At 43.7% G+C, this 19,514-nt stretch overlaps 1 protein-coding gene across 2 annotated transcripts in view; it reads right to left on the bottom strand.

Annotated features, from left to right (window-relative positions):
• Positions 1-245: 245 nt before the first annotated feature.
• tshz2 (teashirt zinc finger homeobox 2) overlaps positions 246-19,514 on the bottom strand; it is a 41,870-nt gene continuing 22,601 nt past the window's right edge. For both annotated transcript variants that reach the window (XM_080294418.1, XM_026155115.2), the window contains exon 3: positions 246-4,001. In XM_080294418.1, coding sequence (XP_080150544.1) covers positions 964-3,669 — 2,706 coding nt within the window. In that variant the 5' untranslated portion in view covers positions 3,670-4,001 and the 3' untranslated portion in view covers positions 246-963. The remainder of the gene's footprint in view (positions 4,002-19,514) is intronic.

The following is a 19,514-nucleotide window of genomic DNA, read 5'->3' as shown; positions in this document are numbered from 1 at the left end:
TGTGGCGTGCTCTATAGTGTTGTGATGTTGTTCTTTGTCGTGTATAGGTTCTGTGTGGCCTGCGAAGATTTCAATGAATGTTTCACAGTATTTTACAGGTCCACACATTCAGCTGATACAGTATGAATAACCGGAAAGGCTTTATTGTGTGAATTATATTATTATTGTGAATCATATCAGCTGATTATTATGTGTAAAAGTAGGAAAATAATCAAATTAAGGGAGCCAAAAAATACAAGGCAATCAAATGTTAACTCTTTATTTGAATAAGTAAAAAAAGGTGCAGGTATCACAGGTATCATCTGCCTTTTTGTTATCCTTGTTGCATGAAACACGGTTTTTTTTTTCCTTCTAAAATATATTTACATGTGAAAGAGCCTTATTTTGAAACTGTCTAATTTATTTTTGAGTCATGTACAGGATCCGAGTCTAAACTGGTGATTAAATTTTTATTAAAGTGCTTTCCCCCCCTCGTCTATCGTTGCAACACGAAACATCTTTACATAGCAATACACTGTACAGGTCTGCATGAGTGTGATCGCGTTATCAGGCTACCTGCTTCAACAACTGCACGTCTGTGCGGCTGCACTGTATCACAGAGGTTGTAAAGTACAGTTAGTCATTATTTTGTCTTTGAAATACAATTGAAACTTGACATATCATACAAATAAATAGTAGTCATAGCCAGGGCTATTGCATGCAAACATCAGCAATAATGTTTCTTCAAGCAGTAATACATTTCATTACTGGTGATGCATTTGAGCAGGGTGCAAAAGTATCTCTTAGTGTTTCCTTACACAAATTCTAACCAGTGTGTCTTTGCTGTAATCCATTAATTTTTTTTTAAGTCGTTACAATGCACACTACACAATGATAATTGAAAAATGGTTGAAATATCTGACCCGTGTATTGAAATAAAAAGGCAAGAAAAAGGAAAAAAAAAGGTGATGGTAATATGAAAAACTACTCCTTGTCCATTTCCACATATTGTGAATGGTTGTCAGGGGATTTGCTGTGAGTTTTACTCAAATGGAGTTTGACTGCATGATTACTTGCAAATGTCCGACAGCAGAGCTTGCATTTGAATTTTGAGTCAATGTCCTCCTCCGCGACTAGAGCCTCTGTGGCTCTGACGCTGAGGGCCTTCGACAGTTCTGGCTCCTCTACCTTCGTCTGATGCTCTACCGGCATTTTGCACATGTCTTTGATTTGGAACCCGAGATGGGATTCCAGATGGGAAATGAATGTGGTGGGTGACCTAAACTGGGAAGCGCAGTCATTGCAGTAGAAGACTGGGTGGCCCGTGTCCATGTTCTTCAGGAATTTGGTCCCTCCCGTTTTCCGCAGCTGGTACTTTACATTTGCTAACCAATGGCTTATGGTAGTCATGGACAGGCCAGTGAATTTGGAGATGTGCATCCGCTCCTGAGGGCCGAGGTCCGAGAGCAAATACTTTCCTTCAGAGGTCTGGAAGAGGCTGGAGGCAAACTGAGCTTGCAGGATGAGAAGATGGCGCGGATTCCAGTTTGACTGTCTACCTTTACGCTTGTGGACGGAGTACACCTCCGCTGAGACATCTTCGAAGCGCCTGACATCCGATTCCAGTTTCATAGATGGAATCCTTGATGGTATTGATGGTTTTGGAGTGGTGGCTTTTGGAAGCACTTTAACCATATCGGCGATATCAGACAGAGCATATTTCTGTGGCATCGGTGCGGAGGGCTGCATTAGCAGGGAGCTCGCCTTGTTGTGTTTAGATTTCGTCAGATCTATTGGCTGGTCATCGTTAACAAAGAGAAAGGGGTTATCAGGCTTATTTCTTACAGGATTTCTGAGCATTAAAGCCGACTTCTCGCTGCTACGATTAATGTCTGCAAACATAGACTGTGTGTGAGCCGATAGTTTATCTATTCTTGAGTTATTGGGCTTATTTGCTTTCCCCAGATGATTGTTCAGAACTGACTGCAGTGCACTAAGAGGGTTTATGCCAAGTATATCCGGAGTGTCACTGAGAGGCTCTGAAGTAGTGCTGCGTCCATTGCTGGCAGTGGGGCTCGGTGTCTTGCCTCTGTCGGAGAAATCTGGGCTCAACTTTCCTTTGATCGCTTCACTCCCTTCATTCACACAGTCTGTATCAAGCTTTGAAGAGGAAGAGGAATCGTCCTGACAATCGCTGTCATCATTCTCCACCAGATCAAACTTAATATTCTGACTTTCTTTACCATCGCTAATGCCAACCTTTTCTTTTTTGATGTCCACAGTTTGATGCTGTCCCTGGGGAGCCTCAACTCCCACAGCACTGTGGTATAACTTCCCCTTTGGGGCAATCGGTCTCAGCTTGTGGTTGAACGTCTGCTTTAGCTGAGTAGGTGGAGATGCTGAGAGAGGGGCGCTTTTGATGATGCCAGAGAGCTGATAGGCAGCATGAATGCTTGGGTAGGCACTCCAGCTCGGTGTCCCTGTTTGAGCTTTATTTATGGCAGAGGCCACTGTGTTGGCTAAAGATTTAAGAATGTCCCCTCCTCCACCTGAGTCCTGTTCAAGATCCTCCTCACGTAGATAAGGGTACTTAAAAGTCCCATTGCTGGCCTTTTGATCCTCACTCTCTTGCTTGTCATCTTTAGTATCACTTTCTTCCATTTTGTCTGAAGTACCTTCCCCCTGGCTATCCTTCTCACAGTTCCCTGGGGAAGGATTTTTTGGAGACGCTTTTTCTCCTTCAGTGTCACTGACAGCAGGCTCAGCCAAACCCTGGATCTTCTCTATGGCCAAGGGGTCAAGGGCTAACTGTTTGCCCTTTTTAGAAGCTGAGTTTGTAACTTTGATGAAGTGTCCAGTAACCATCATATGTGTGGTCAGTTGCTGAAGGGTGTCATGGGAGCTTCCACACTCCATGCATTTCAGAATCTGAGATTTGCACGTCTCAAACTGCCAGGTGTAACTCGCTCCATTCTGATATCCATATCGATTGTTGTTGGCGTTTGCAATGCTGGCAGCTCGTTGTGCCTCAGTGTAGCCAGACACACCAGTCGTGGAGTCAGGGGAGCAGGGCCTCGTTTCGAAAGCCCGTTTCTTTGCTGGTGGCAGTAATTTGGGTGTGATTACTGGGATCGGCTCTTTTAAAGGCACTTTTTGGTAATGCTTAGTTTTAATCATATGGACGCTCAAATCCTGGAGCGAGTCAAAAGAATGGCCACAAAACATGCACTTCAAAACTTTCTGCGCATCCTCCTTCCCTTCCATGTCTTGCAAATTTCGTTTCCTAGATTTGGAGGACGAGGCAGAGGAATTACTCTGTTTGCTGTGGTTGTTGTCTTGGTAGTGCCCGCTCTTGTTCATGTGAACTGTCAGCTCAACCAGAGTGTCATAAGCAGCGCTGCAGTCCTTGCAGCGAAATCGGCTGGCTCCCGTGAACACCGAGCCACAAGGTTTGGTGGTTTGCCTGTAGAGGTGCACAGAGCTAAAGAGGTTGGGTTTGGTTGCAGGCTTTGGGGAGAGTGTCTGCTGCAAGGTCTTAGAGAGCGCGTCCTGGTGCCAGTCGAACTCACTCTTGGTGCTTCCATTGGTGCTGTCACAGTTGGCTTTGCTGGTGTTTTTGCCAATTTTCAAGTCCATTCCTATCCCCGTCCAATAAGAATCCGCGAGAAAGTTTGCATAGGCCGCCCTCATTTTCTCTAAGCTGCTGCCCGTCTCTTCTTTATGCTTGGAGGTGCTGCTTTCTTCGTCTCGCTGGCTCTCAGGTGGCGATGAGGTTTTGAAGTCTGAGAGCCTGTCACTGCTGTCGCTAAGGCGCGATTCCAACTCTGCCTCTTGATTGGAAAGGACACTAATGGGAGAGTTCTGGTTGCTGTAAGTGTTAGTGCTCTTGTTGTCGAGCTCTCTGTCCTCAGACACTTTGGGGCTGGTCTTCTCCGAGCATTCCTCTTCAGTCTGAGTGTCGTTATCTCCGTCTTCTTCAGCGATGGAATCCTGAAGAGCGGCATCTTCATCGGGCACGTACACTAAAAAAGCAAGAGAGATATAACATTAAAAACACACTGTGAAACAACAGTTTCGTTAATTTGTAATTTCTAAACAATCTATACAGTGAAAGCAAAAGTCATTCCAGAAAGCATAATGGCGATTGCCTTGTGCCTTGGGAGGCGGCTGAGTATAGGTGGACATAATGTTTCTGCTAACAGACTGCTGCTGGTGTAACAGCACCATTTGATTCACGACAGGCCATTGACTTAGCGCTGTGTCCAAGCTTTCCCTGGCCTCAAGTTGAGATGTTTACAACAATCATTGGCCACTGAGTGACAAAAGGAAATTGATTCTTCTGGGGCTTGTTGAGTGTTATTGCAAATGACCTATTCCACGGTGATTATAGATGCCTCAAAACTGCAATGAAAATGTAAGCCTGCTGTTCTGGATAACATCTTAGACTCCCTGAAGCCACTTGTGAGGAATGGCTTAACATAAACTGAGATATTATAACATCCCTCAGTGATTTAGAAATAAATTAAAAGCCATAGCTGAGAAAAATGAGACTATTCGGAATATTCTTTCAGCATTCTGTAATTTGACATCGGGCAACTGATTTTGTTGATAGCAAAAATAAAAGTATATTGTAAATACGGACACTGGTCCCGATGCAAATGTTGATCACGCTGGTGGAAAAAGTGATTCAATTATCAGTGCTAAAACCAGACAATTATACAAAATTTCAAAAGATTACTGGCAATCTGTCAAGTCATTATATTTTCCCTGACAGTCTCATAAACAGCAATTACTTCTTTCATTATTCACCTGTTCATTCTCTCAACTCATAGAGCACAAACATTATTGCTTCAATTAACAGATAATTAAACAACAGTATTTCTAATTGACACATTTCCCATCATCCAATTAGTGGAAACTCTGACTCAGCACAGAGCCGTGGCTGCAGGGTCTGCGTGGCATATGAAGACGGCTACAGAAGATTATTACAACCTTTCTGACAATAACTGTTTCTGATTATTTTAAATCTAACTACCCGGCAACCCACGCCAACAATATCGCAAACAAAGTTTGCATATCTGTTGAAGACATCCTGCAGTAAATGCAGTTTGTCAGAGTTGTCACACATCTGAGATATTTTCCGCCTCGTAGTCGTGCTGGAAAATGTGCATTTTGGGAGAGACGCGGCAGATGTGCTCCGAGTTAAATATGAATAGGACATAACAGCCCTGTCCAGGCACTTATGCATTTCATGTGGTTAATATTTCTGTTCTGAATAAAGGGGCACTCCATGAGGGGATGACTGAAGCCGAGCACTCAGAAGTCCCACACTGGGCAGCCCATAGAATGTCTTCGTCTTCTCTGCCTTCTGAAAGTACGACTTTTTTATTATCAATATTTCACAAGTGCCTCAAGAGAAACCCGGGAGATGAACTGCTTGCTAGCTAATGGATGGAGATGGAGATGGGATTCGGACTTTCAAAACAAACATCGAGCACAGGGCCTGGCGAACAAGAGCCTGTACACACACACACACACACATAGACTCAAGAGCCCCTATGTGCTGTGACCTTGATCTACCGCAAGAGAAATGTTTTGATTGGCCAGCCGAGGTCTGTGATGGCCTCCGAAACACCCTTGATGCTAAGGGAGAGAGTTGTCAAGAGCACAGAGGTATGTTTTATTTATAGTCTTATATATAGTATTCACAGTGAAGGAGAACACCAATGGCTTTGACAAGCAGCCAGTTGATGTCATCTCTCTTCAAAGTCATCACTAAAGCTGAAAGTATAGCAAGAATGTTCACCAAAGTGGGGAGAACAGTATTTTCCAGTCTGGTGGTGGTTAAAGGAAAATTGTTCACTCCTTGATCAGACCATAATTTACAGTGCAGGCCATTTTCTGCACATCTCCTGTGCCTAGAAATTTACTGCCCTCTTAGTAAAATAATTGTGCATTTGACAAAGAAGGGATAAACACTGGGTTCCTGGAAATACGACAAAGCTATACCGACTTTAATGTGAATGTTTGTCCTCATCTTAGTATTTGAGGATGAAATTGACAGAGATTAACAGCTGCCCTTCCTGCTGTTGTATGCCTTTCTATCAGATGCCCCCAGTAGCAGACATCCTGAGGCACCAATTAACCTTCTAGAGGGGATCATTCCAAGATACCCACATGTCTAACTCCGCTTCTCACACCATTTGTAACTGTGCTTTGCCAGCTCTTGATCTACCACAGAACTGCTGCCATGCCAAGCTGCATTACTCTTTAATCCAAGAGCACACTCAAGGACAATGTGAAAACAACCAAACACCTACAAGAGTGATCATTGTATTGTGACATGTTTGTCAAGTGATACGCTTCATAAAGCAGCACTGTTCAAAGCATAAGCACTAAGTTGTGTATCATCTTGTAAAACAATAGTGAACAGCTATTTCTAGTTCTTGGGCACAGTTCTTGTTTTTTCATAAATCAGAAAGAATAAGAAATGCTGGCTTTGAAAATGTTGTCTCGGAGTCCGAACGAGGCAACTCGTAGCCCAGCTAGCCTTAGAAAACAAGAGGCTGGCATGCCTTGCTTGAGATTTAGCATGTCATAAACTGCTGTAAAGCCTCCAATCTGTGTCACTACAAATTTATATCTTCAGACAGAGATATGCAAAGGTCAAAAAACCTGAGGTGTCCATCATAAATCAGACGGTTGAAGTGTTTATAACCTTTATCCGTTAGAACAGACTCTTGGCATAGCGAGGCTGGGATTTACAGAAGCGGCAGCCTGTTTCTGAGCCAAAAGCTTTTTCCCCATACATCCAGAGAAAAACAGCTAACTGCACAGAAAATAATAGATTATATTTACTGCTACCTTCATGGTGGCATGCTGTCCAACAGGGCCGGTGTTAAAAGCGTACATGAGATTATATTTACAACTCAACTTTTCAGCATTAGTATCTTCATCGAGCGAAATCCCCTCTCCCAGAGGAAGTGAGTCTATTCAAAATGCGTCAGTCATTGTAGAAATGTATGTGACAGCTGTAAAAGGGCATTCTGTTTCCGATATTAACATGCCAGGAGAAACTTTTGTAATGGTGAGAACATCAACATTTATCCCTTGGAAGGTCAACATTTCCTTCATTAATCTGACAAGCCACAGAGAGTTAGCAGCCCGAGGAGCTTAGCTAATGGACAGCTGCAATACCCATCGCAGGACTTTGTGAGTATCCGAGGTAACACTATCTTCAGAGAAGATTGGGTAATTCATAGGTGCCAGTGACAGGTCTGCACGTCTGCGCCACTTTCCCCAGTGCTCCCCGGTTGTCTCAAGCTACAGTTTTTGCTGCTCGCAAATCAATATCTCTTTTTACTTCTCATTGATTGCATAGCGGTGGGACCAACCTAAGCAGGACTGTTATGACATTTCTAGATTTCCCCCTGTCCTTGGAACAATCAATTACACGCGCATGGCAATCAAAACCTCTTTGCAAAATGAACCTGCTCCATGACATTTTCATCTCCCGGATTTATGCCACGTGAAGAGAAAAAAAAAGGGAAGAGAGAGAAGGAGATAGAGAGAGGCCTGCTGGATCGGCAGAGCACACAGTAACAACGCAGGTCAGGACTGAAGCTTCTCTCCGGGTCGTCTGTAAACGTAGTACTATGTATCTGTTTCCACTTTGTGCTTTCACTCACATCTAAGCAATGTACCCAGTTAACTGTAGCTTTACGTGGCGCAGCACTTAATCACCGTCTGCTCATCTGTTGTTATAAATAGGTGGGAAATGTCACTCAGAAAGTACTTGCTGTACAAAACATAATTGCAAACAAAGTTGTGAAGTTTTTTCCTCTTTGTCAATGTTGGAAACAGCATGATGTGTTTATAAAAGTCACCACGATGCGATTTCTTCAGTGAGCTATCATTAGAATGAGACGCGCACATGCCACAAGGTTTAATATTTGACAGTGATATCTGACAAACTCGGTGAGAAGTGCACGTCAAGATCAAACAGATACATTGTCAGACATCCTGATGATAGTCCTGATGACACATCTGAAGTTAATTCTGAACTGAATCACATGAGAAACGGCGAAGACCTAATTCTGAGCCCCGAAGCCATCTGTAAAGATCTGTAAACACCTCTCTCTTCATTGTTCCCTGTCAGGAAACAGTCTCCCCGAGCCCAAGGACACTGCAGAGTAAAGAGAGAACAATCACACGCAGCCTGCTCCCTTTGACAAAATTTGTCTGGAGGTTAATTGATATCACAGAATGAAACAGTTTTTGAGTTGCTTTTAAATCAGAATGTGTCATTAGATCCTGTCTGACCTATTATTTAGTTTGAGCACTTTTGTGTTAAATGATTCCAACGATGCAGTTAACAGACTTGGAAACTCTGCAGACAGACTGAGTCTTTATCGTGTTGTATTTCGCTGCAAACAGTTATTAAGAATACTGCAAAAAAATATATAAAAGACTAGATAATGTGAAGTGGCTTTAAAAGCAGCCACGAGTCCCTGCAAAGTAGTTTTGCTGGATCTTTCTCAGGCTTTGTCTAGAAATCCATGAGACAGAAACACTGTTGTTAATTTTTGTATGCATGAAGGAGATGTAACTTAAAGCGCATTACGTACTTGACTAAACACAAGCTATTCATGCAGATAAATGCCTTGCTTTCATCCACCCTCAACTTTAATATTTAATAGTCTAATATAATCAAATAAAAACTGGAAGCTCAAAAAAGACACGGACAACTTGAGGACAGATTGTGAACACAACAAATGGCACAATGTGCTCAGATGGACCCGGAGCCAGATTAATATGATAGGATCGCAAATATGACACCATATCCTGCCATCTGGCTGTTCATTTGGGCAAAAATGATCACAATAATTATGGCAATTAATCAAAAATGTTTTCACAACCAACATTCTGTTAACTAAAAACACAGAGAACTTTGGAATGCACAATCGCTAATAAACACACACACACTCACGCGCACAAGTCGCACAGCTTTCGAGCATGTTTAGTTTGAGTTATGGGACATTTTTATGTAATGACACAAATGTGGGAGTTAGTAAAAGTCTGTTCCTGCATGTTGCATGGATGCTAATCATGGTATTTACTGAGCCACATCAGATTGCAATGTCTAACTCCAGGAGCCCCTTCTCAACATGAAGTCACTGCTCCTTTTGATGCCTACTAGAAGCTTCTGCTCTGAGATGCATCAGTCGGCCGGCTGCCTAATTGGAAGTGAGCGGTGGGAGAGCATTGCAATCTGCACTCCAGCACCCAAGTCATCGCTTTGAACGTGCCACAGCCGCCACATTATATGATGCTGCCTGGTGTTGCGTCTCACCAAAGGGTCCCCTGTCAGCACCAGAGGAGACAATTATACATATAATGTTTCCTTCCTGTCTCATAGGATTTTTTAAACACTGACGGCACAAAGCCAGGTGCTGTATGCGCATATGATAACAACTGGAATTTTGAATGTGTCAGGCAGCCTGAATTTTGGAAATAGTTTTCAGTCTCTTCAATATTACCAGTTCTAATGCACTGCTAATAAGCATTGATCCGAATCTGTTTAACACAGCTTTCCACTGGTCTCTGGTTCAGTATGAGCTGTACTCATACTGTGTATCTAAATGCATTTAAGAATAATCCAAAAACATATAAATCTCTAATGCTGACCTTTCTATTTTTCACATATGTCGTATTTTGTAGCACAGCATCGATACATTTTCTTAAGTAAATTATGTGAACGGTTCTTCCTCCACTAAAACGACTGAATTTCATTAAAACGAGGGGGCAGATTTTTAAAAATCCATAACATTTACTTGGCTAGCTGTAATTAAGAAGAGCTGGAAAAAAAGCGAGTTAATGCTTTAAATTACTGGCTGCTGAATAAACCGTAATGAGGTATTTTGTGTATCTAGCAGCACAACCAGAATCCGCAGTCTCTCGCTAACAGGTATATATAAAAAATTCAAGAACATGTATAAGCTTACAACTGAAGAGGCTTAAAAGCCTCTGCGTATATTTGCCAGATTATGGATGATCTTTTCTGCCCTAACTGATAAAGTTCCAGTTGGTGGAGCAGAAGCGGGGCTGCTTCAGCTCCAGTGTGTTTTCCACTAGCGGGAGGGGAGCAGCCTCGCGCCGCTCTGTCACTTGGTTTCTGAAGAGCCCGTGACACGGCTCTCCAGGAGCAACATGATGAGGTCTGATGGTTCCTTTCTGCAGAATAGCAGTTTACCCCTCATTCACCCTTATCAGAGAGTGAACCCATCATCTTACAGTACGCCACTCAAACCGCTTCGCATATTGGAGCTGACCAGTCGAGCAAACAGGGCGGTACTAATAAAAGACCATCTTGCTTCGGTTCAAATTTCCCTGATTGAATGTCAGTCAGGAATGTTTGCGTGGCAGCGGGGAGGAAAGTGGGCCATCGTTTAAAGGACCACTGCCTTGAACACATAAGGCCTTTGTTCCGAGTTTTATGAGATACTGAGTGAAAGGTATGATGGCCTGCAGTCACCTAACGTGCTGTTTGTTTTTCATGCTCACTAGCCTGACTAAATAAAGAGGGTTTCAATTCCAATTCAATCATTTTCTGATGTTTTAGGAGCATTTTGTTATTTTGCATCTGAGTGGCGACATCCCGGATGCAATTATCCTTATTATTGAATTGAACTTTTATTTCCTTGTGATCGTGTTATTTCATAATATAATACTAGAGCATCAAAAACCAGTGGCAAGTCTTTTTGGACGCTGTTCCATTTAGTTTTCCCTCGAGAGCAGTAGATGCATATACAGCGCATACAGTCCCCGCATCATAAACTTTGCATGAACCCTAAACACTGGCCCTCCCAAACAGCAACAGCCCTCCATCAAGGTCAGGCCTTGATGAATCTGATAGTGCAGCTGGAAGAGACTGTGTGTATTCTATTAAAACAATCTGCATTTCACTAACTCCTCCCGCCCGCTCTGTCCCTGTATAGATCTTTCATTAGATTCTGGATGGGCTCCAGCCAAAGCTTTTCTTGTACAAGCAGTTTTATGCCATTTTCAGCAAAGGGAGGCATTTTTTTACATTCCAAGTTCATTAATAGTAGATTGCCACTTTTTCCCTTCATTAAATACAATGAGGCTACAGAGTGAATTTGCAGCTGAAGCATGGTACTGTCAGTTTCTAGTGGGACCAAAGGCTGCTTCATGGCAAGCATAAAGGGAGAGAAGCAAGGCAGCCAAACCTGGAGCTCCGTGGGACAAGACAAGCAGCAGTAAGAGAGGCAGAAATGCTTCAAAACAGCCCGCTCCCTCCTATTCAGATTCATTTTAATGGCAAATTTGTTGTCAAGTGTCCTCCACAAAATGATTAGGGCCCGCTGTTTTCTGAAAAGTGCAAACTTCTGGATTTGCCTGGTGCGCATTGTCACTTTGACAGCCCATTCGGAGAACAATGGCTGCCCAAATAGTGAAATGTGTTGGCACCCAATAGTTGAAAGTTTCCCCTCAAAACAGGCTTTCTGCTGTTTGTGGGTATTCTGCTGTGTTGATATCTAGATGTTGATTAGAATGAAAAAAGAAGCCAGTGAATTGGGCTCCCCAGAGCAGGCACATCAACCATTGTAAGAGATTGACAGTCACTCCATTGAGCCAATTATTTCTGTTCATAAGACCTGTTTCTATAAAAACTGGTTAAAGACTACAGTCATTGTGAGAGTGTCTGAATTAAGCTACTGGTAGAATTTACAGAAAACCAACAGCATTTTAATAGCTGGACTAAGGGTGCTTTTACTGCACGAAATAATTACAGACATAATATTGTTTCCATTAACTGTTAGACTTTTCCGAATGAAAGCATAAATGGCAAATTCATCCACAATGAAGGAAACATAATAAAGCCAGGCGCAGCGCCCTATACGTGCGCGAAATACGTTCATTGATAAAACACTCCAAACATATCAAAGCTGTTCAAATATTGCCACTGGAAAAGTCGGTGCAACAAAAATATTTTCTCTGCGCTATATCCTCATTTAGCCTACGAGTCAGCGGCATGACATTTCTAAGGTGTTCGGCTATAATGGAGGAGGAGTAGGTGCCGACTGCAAGACGAGTGCAGAGCCTTTTTATTCATTGCATGGGAGAAAGTGGTTAATTTATTGAAAAGAAGGTAGGCGGACGAAGCAGCGGCACGGAACTGATACCCTGCGTGGCTGTAGGTTGTGCACCGAGGGGGGAGGAGAAAGGAGTGGGAAAAGGGGGAGAAAAAAAAGGAGGTTGAGGGAGGCGGAGACCAGAGCGACAGAGGAACGGTTAATGGAAATGAGTGACAGGCTTTCAGAATGATTTACAACGGGTGGCGCTGCGGCAGAGCCAGCGCTTGATGGATGATCCTGAAAGACGGAGACAAACCATAAATCATGTCTTTGAATCATTGACAGAGATAAAGGAGGGGGAGAAAAAGCAATGGCATTGACGTTCATTCTTCCAATAATGTACATTGACGAGTTACACTACGGAGCCTTAATTAAAAAGTGAACACGGGTCTTCTCCCTCTCTCAGCTCCCCCTCACCCAGCCTCCCCCCGGCTATGCTCCTCTACCCCTCTTTTCTCTATTGCGATATCAATGGTAATTAAAGATGCAGCATCCCCGGCCCCCGTCCCATAGCCACTTCCTCCAGCTTCCCACAGCAGCCAGATTAGATAAGTGCTCTGCTAAAAGATAATGTCACCCCTCAACAAATATCAATATGTGTCTGGCCCATTTGTTTCTACATCTGTAAACACACACTGAGATGAGGGGGATGTGGGGGAGAAAGAGGGTTCTTATCCGGCGCCCCCACCAAACAGCCGTGTTTCTTAAAAGACAAAAATGGACAAAAGCTAACCACCAATAATTGCATACACTGCTACTGTGTCGGTTTTAGCGTATAAAAGTCTTATTACCCAAAAACACTGAATCCATCTTCCCAGCATCCCACTCTTAAACATTGTGTAGCTCTGTCTTGAGTGCAGATGGCACTTTGATAAGCAGGAGGAGCCCTGTAAGAGCAGAGAGCCTGAATGAGTGGCATTCCACATCAGCTGAGCTCCCTTAAAGTGCACACAATAGAGCAATGAGGTGAAAGTAATCCTAAACATCTGTCTTATGTGTTCTACACGCACTGGCTGTTTGTTCAAGTTCTAGGAAAGACATTAGCGAGGGGGGCAGAGAGAGAGCGAGAGACGGAGAGAGAGGAGGATATATCAATTCATGCACTAGTTCTCCAAAGGGATTAAGCCGGGCCCCTGTTGTCTGTCCTCTCGCTGCTCTGGCAAACAAAATGGAGAAGACTGCCCCACTAATGCAAATACCCTCTTTCGTGACATACTGTAGCGAGCATGTGCCTGCTACAAATTAATACTTACAACTACACCATAACGCCGCGATCGTCGTTAATTATTCAGGCTTATTATAACCCAGTTTAGGTTAGCGCATTGTAAAGCTGCTAATAATCACGAGTGTTTCTGAGGCAGTGTGAGAAGAGACAGCGCGGCTGGCCTAGTCCGCTGTCCCCAGATCAGGGGGCAGCCGGTCAGCCCAGTGCATATAGGGATATTCAGCAGCAAACACTGAAAGACACACAAAGCTGTCACTCTCTCCCTCTCTATCCCCGTCCTGCTGTGAGAAGACATTTTGGCAAGCCAAAATGGAAATGAATACACAATGGTCATCTAACATTGAAAAGCTGTGGCAATAATATTGGTCCAGCAGAAAAGGGTGCCCTGCCCAGTGCGCTCGAGTGCGCGTGTTCATGTATATGCGCACATTTATGAATGATTCATGCAGCGGCTCAACACAAAAGCTCGCGCTCCGGCTTCGCACGATTTGAGAATCATTTTCATTTGAAGGCTTGAGATTGTTCATATCATGTTTGATCGCATCCCTGCATCAAAACACAGTTTGATGGACAAGAGAAATAATTACTTGTCATTCACGTGTCGGGGGTTTCTCTTCTCTCCTCTTTTGTTGCTGTTAAACATGTTCCTCTGTTAAACACTTTTTCCTCCACCAAACTCCAAAACAGTCTGACTCAACTTTCAAGTTGCGCTCCGAAATGGAAATGAAACAATTTCATTACATTTACAAAAGAAGAAAATAAATCTCCACTTTTCTGAAAACTGACTGTTCGGCTGAATGAATCAAATGGATTGAGCATAATGAACTTCTTGGAGTCTGTGTCATTAATGGCCGATAGCTCTCTCTGATCTTAAACGGTCTTAAAAGATGATCCATACAGTAATGAAGCCAGCTCTGCTGCTGGCCTGCTGCCTAAAATGGGACATAATCAAAGTCGCAGGGGATAAGCTGGGGCTACTGTTACCACATAACATCCCTCCTCGTCCCCATTGTATGTTTTTTTAAAGACTGAGATCTGTTTGTCATTACACTGTAAATTCTGAATAGTAAATATTCAAATTCATTGCATGTGTTTCAAGGCCGGCAGCTGGGACTAGAGAGCAGCAGGAAGGCTTATAACCTACTGGGTCTTTTGGAAAAGCAGCATGCACTGTCCAAGGCCCAGCCTCCTCCTGACTCTTCTGCCTGGACCACCCTGCTCGCTGCGTTACACTACATGACAGGACGATGCTGCTCAGTCCTTGGACCCATCGCATTGTTTTTCTTGGACCATAGTGAAAGCAAATAGCAGCTAAAGGGCCCCGGCGCTCGCAGTAAAAACCAAAAACCCATGCAGTCATTCATCAAAGCCCAGACAACTCGCTGCTCCCCCACCAACTACCAACCCCCCCAAGGCACGACCATCTCCCCCCACTCTGGGTTTTAACTAGGACTCCAAATAATTCCAGAAATGACAAATGATACTTATATCTCTGGCCTGTGCCGAATCAATAAGCATGCAGAACAACTATCCATCTTGAGAGGTATCGACATACGCGGCTCGACATTGGCTGAGAAGCGCTTGGTGGCTTTATCCGGGATTGGAATGGGAGGGACGGAGGAAAGCGGCACGCTCATTTTTAAATTACAATAAACCACCCACCACTGTTAACAATCAAAAATCTATTAGAGGAAGCGCAGCATCTCTTCGAAAATCACCAAGAAGGAGGATACGTCCTAACGGTGACCGTTTGTGAAAATATGCATGACCTTGTGAACTGGGACGAGGGTTATTCTGACAGGCACACCTGCACATGTTTACATGGCGCTTGTGTGCTGGGTATGAGCTGATGGGTGGCGATACGGCCCCTTTCTGGTCCCCCGGCTGGATCGGAGCAGCTGACAGATAGCACTTCAGAGCAGCTTTAGCTGCAGCTCCCCTTGAGGGGCTGTGATTGATGACTCGCACTGCCACCTAGATCCATTTTCTCCTCCAATCTGACTCCTCACAGGTAAAGTGGAGGCCTGCTTCTCTCTCACTCAGTCTCCCTCTCCTTCTCTCTCGAGATGAGTGGGCTCATTTTCGCAAAGGAGTTTACCAACAGAGCGATTAGAAAACATCTACTTTGAAGAAATTAAAAACAGAATTGTACAGAGGAAATAATTTGAGCTAAATGCCTCGCAAAGTCATTTTGATCCTGCACATTAGAGATCAGAAAAGTTAAGGGGGAAAAAAGAAAAACTATGAGATGTTTGCAGGCATAATGTCATTAGCAGGGGAAATGTTAAGACCCAGGACCCCTGCAGGTCTGAAGGCATTTAAGAACAGTTAGCTTAGCCATCTGGTAGACAATTACACAGGAACAAACACACCGCCTCAGCAAATAAAGCTTGGCTCATCAATCACAAGAATGGCCAGAACTTGGCCTGTTATTCCCTCTGATTTAATAACCCGGTGAACTGCAGTGCTATCCAGCACCAGTCTTCAAGTCAACTGAACAACATTTCAACATGAACCAACAGCAGTAGGTCGTGAAAAAGCTTCAATTGGAAGTGCGAGCAACCTCGCAGAGGTGGCAAATTATTAATTTCATTTTAAATTTGCAATTAAAAATGTAGAAATATTTCAGAGCTTGGAATGTAAGGAAACTTAAAAAAAAAAAAAATTGTGTCTCATTTCTAATTTGCACCGGGCTCTGAATATAAACGGGAGTGAAAAAGAAGTGCAAGGTTAAAAGTAAAAACATTTAAAACTGTCGCTGTTTCCAGTTTGAAGTAGTTTACTTAATTAACATTTGCCCCATGCTTTTAATTGCAATCACGCTCCCCCGTGGGACCTGCATGTGGATTGTGTGGTAATTGCAGTTGTTGATATGAGATGGTGACACAATGTCAAGTCTATTTCTGAAAATTACCGAACAAAAAGGAGGATGATGCACAGCCACTAAATAAACCCCTAAATTCACTAACGAGGGGATTTTATCAACTTGAGACACAACGGTGAGGAACTACTGACCCAGAAGAAGGATTCAAAAACAGACGAGCGCTGTGCTGGTCTGTGCTCCACTGTGGTGAATGAAAGAGATCCCCAAGCATAAAAAGGCTAAGAATGCGCCTGAATTTCACCTGGATGCGGGTCAGTCTTTGTCAGTTTCACCAGGGTGTTTTCTGAGCCAAGAACATATTCATCTGTGTTTCTGGGTTGTGGCCTAGACGGCCTGTGTGGGAGAAAAGAAGTAGGCCACCGCTGCGGTCTCCGATTCTCCTCAGTACACGCGTCACCTGCCAGCTCATGTGGCCCAGCTGAGATGTGAACAGGTCTGGCAAGAACCAAATGTTTTCATTTACCTCAGGGGCATCTACACTCTTCTTTAGCAGGCGGTGGCAGGCTAACATGTCAAGATATTGGCCCGGGACTCAGGGCCTCTGGGAGGGGTCATGCACTCAGAGCTTGGGTTCAGAAAACATCAAAATATTACCCTCCGCAAGGCGGAAGGCAGTCCAGACCTCTGCATTGAATAAAGCTGCAGCTTTAAAGGTAAAGATTACAAAATAGCATCGATATCAGAGGTGTTTTTCAATGGAGTTTATCTTTATCTACACAAAGACAGACCAAAGGCAGCTTTGAATCGTTTTGTTTTATAGCAGATACAAACACCTCGAAACCTGAAAATGTACTTCATTACACCTCTACACTCAGATTTGATATGTGTTCACGTTGTTTGATGGATCCACATTCTACTGGGCAGCAGGGGGTGGCGGTGCTTCTCAGGCTAACCTCAACACGTCTATTTCTAGCTGAGGACTTGCTGACAGCACATTTAACTTTGTGATCTGCACATGAGAGACAGCTAACAGTTGCTGACAGCTGAAACACACCAAGAACCATTTCCCTATACAATACCTTATTGACACTTTTCATGTGATGAGGACTTCAACTAACTTTCAGAACAAAAAAAAAAAACCCAAGAATGGTGGGTGCAAAAATATCATAAAGGAGAGGTTGATTTCTGGGCAGCTTATGGAAACCAGTAGCTCCTTTGGGGAGGGATGGGGGCAGCGGCTGTCTATAGAAGCCTGATTTATGATCTGCTCAGTTTTGCATGTGTGTTCACAGGTTTCTGGGAGTTACACTCAATTAGAGCAGCAGGGGTTGGGAGTATGTTTTTCAGAGGATAAGTTAAAGCTTGACACGTTTATTTCTGCCAGTGCAGCTGAAGAGCTGGTGACAGCCTTATCAAAAGTCGTTTTCTTTGATCACCCAGCTCAAAATGTGGGAAATAGTAACCGTCCCTGACAAGTGAAGAGAAAAATCCAAAGGAACACAAAATGTTTATAAAGCACAATCTTAAATACCAGTCAACAGAACCTGAAGGAGGAAGAAAATAACTGTATGGTGAAGATGAAAATGTCATCACTTAGCAGGACAACAAGAAGCTGACAAATGCAGTGCTAATCAAATTTGTAAATTCAAATTAGCTTAAATATAATTCTTGCAAAGTGGGAGCACGAAGCTGCATCAAACCAAAGACTGAAGAGTGACTTAATGGATTCAGCAGGACAAAATCCCCAATTACAAGTTAAATGCCATGTCCCTTCACAATTTATATAAAACCAGTAAATCTTATTTTTGAGACTTTTAATGACTGAGCCAGCCAGTGAAACAGGGGAACAAAGTAGCTGTGCAAAGGAGTTACTCATATCCCTGTTGAAAAACTCCTCCGTTTAATGATTCACCGCTAAGGAGAGTCCACACACTTCCAGAAGAATTCAAATCCCTTTTCCCACAGCCTCTTTCAGTCCGTATGATAAATGACACCCGTCATTCCGCCGTTGCCAAACAGCACAGAGGGGAATTGTACTGATATATGATTCACAAGAACAGGAAATAAACTCTGCCTTTCTCTGTAGCTCTCCCTCTTGCCAAGTAGGACGGACCTGGACAGTGTCAAGGATCTCATGGTGGAGGCAGTGGGAAGGCTGACGGCACTGAAACCCAAAAAGGGAATAGACAGTGGGTTTCCAAAATGAACTCTCCCCTCTCTCAAAAACGCTGGAGCTTCTGATGACTGATGAAAGGCACATGAGCCACGGCATTGAAATAACAGCGGCATCTATGGGAACCAGCTTCCATATATGTGTACATATATAGAAATTAAACAGAGGGCACATTAAAGTCTGCAATTACCAAAGAGGGGAAAAATATAGACTGAGCAACCTCCTTCTGCCCCCAATTACAATACAGCAAGTGAGGCTAATTACTGCGCCTTGATTATTTCAGATTTCTGAGTGAGCGAGGATGACAACGGCTTAGAGAGATGGGGTGCAAGTTCAGATAAGGCTGCTATACATGTATATATAAATATAAGATACATCATATAGATAGATTACTTTAAAACTAAAAACATTAGGCTAATTAAATACTTTCCACTGCCTGTTCCGGTAATAGCGAATGAAGCTGTTACACCAAGTTGGTGTTCTTCTGTCAGAGACAGAAGGAGAGGCACATCCTGCTGCTGTGCGGCTGCTCGCCTTCAGGCTAGTCCCTTCAGGCCAGTGCTCAGCAGTAGGCCTCCCACTTGGGCTCAGAGCGCAGGGATGTGCCCAGGGCCAGGACCAGCAGCACTCAATCACCCAGACAGCGACATCCTTTCGCCATCACCATCAGAGAGGCCCCATTGGGGTGGGTTGAGGGGGGGGGGCTGGGGTTGGGGGAGATATTTATGGGCAGAGCGTTCACACATACACACCCATGCAGCTGCGATTCCGCTGATATACTGTCGGCTGGACTGCGGGACGGAGCCATATAGTTCATCTCCTCCTCATTTTTAGCCCCTAACCAGACCCCTGTAAGTGCTCCTCTGAGCTTTACAGGTTAGGCCTGATGCACGAAGCAGACAACGGCCGCTACACTCTATGTAAATCAAGCCCTCCAATGTGCAACCGGAGTTAGAAGCCAGTTATCGGATCTCATTATAAGGCATTGCTTTGTTTTGAAAATGTGAACCAAATGACCGAAATAAGTTGCAGCAGGGAGGCAAAGCTATGCCCAAGCTGCAGGATTTTGGAACTATTTGTTACTGAAGACACTTTTGAGTGAAGCCCTATATGATGAGCAGCATATGTTTACCTAGGAGGTGCATTTTAATGCCT

Source organism: Astatotilapia calliptera, chromosome 20 (genome assembly GCF_964374335.1).
Source record: "Astatotilapia calliptera chromosome 20, fAstCal68.1, whole genome shotgun sequence".
Lineage (NCBI taxonomy): Eukaryota > Metazoa > Chordata > Actinopteri > Cichliformes > Cichlidae > Astatotilapia > Astatotilapia calliptera.
The sequence above is the reverse complement of the archived record's forward strand: the minus strand, read 5'-3'. Positions and strand labels throughout refer to the sequence as shown.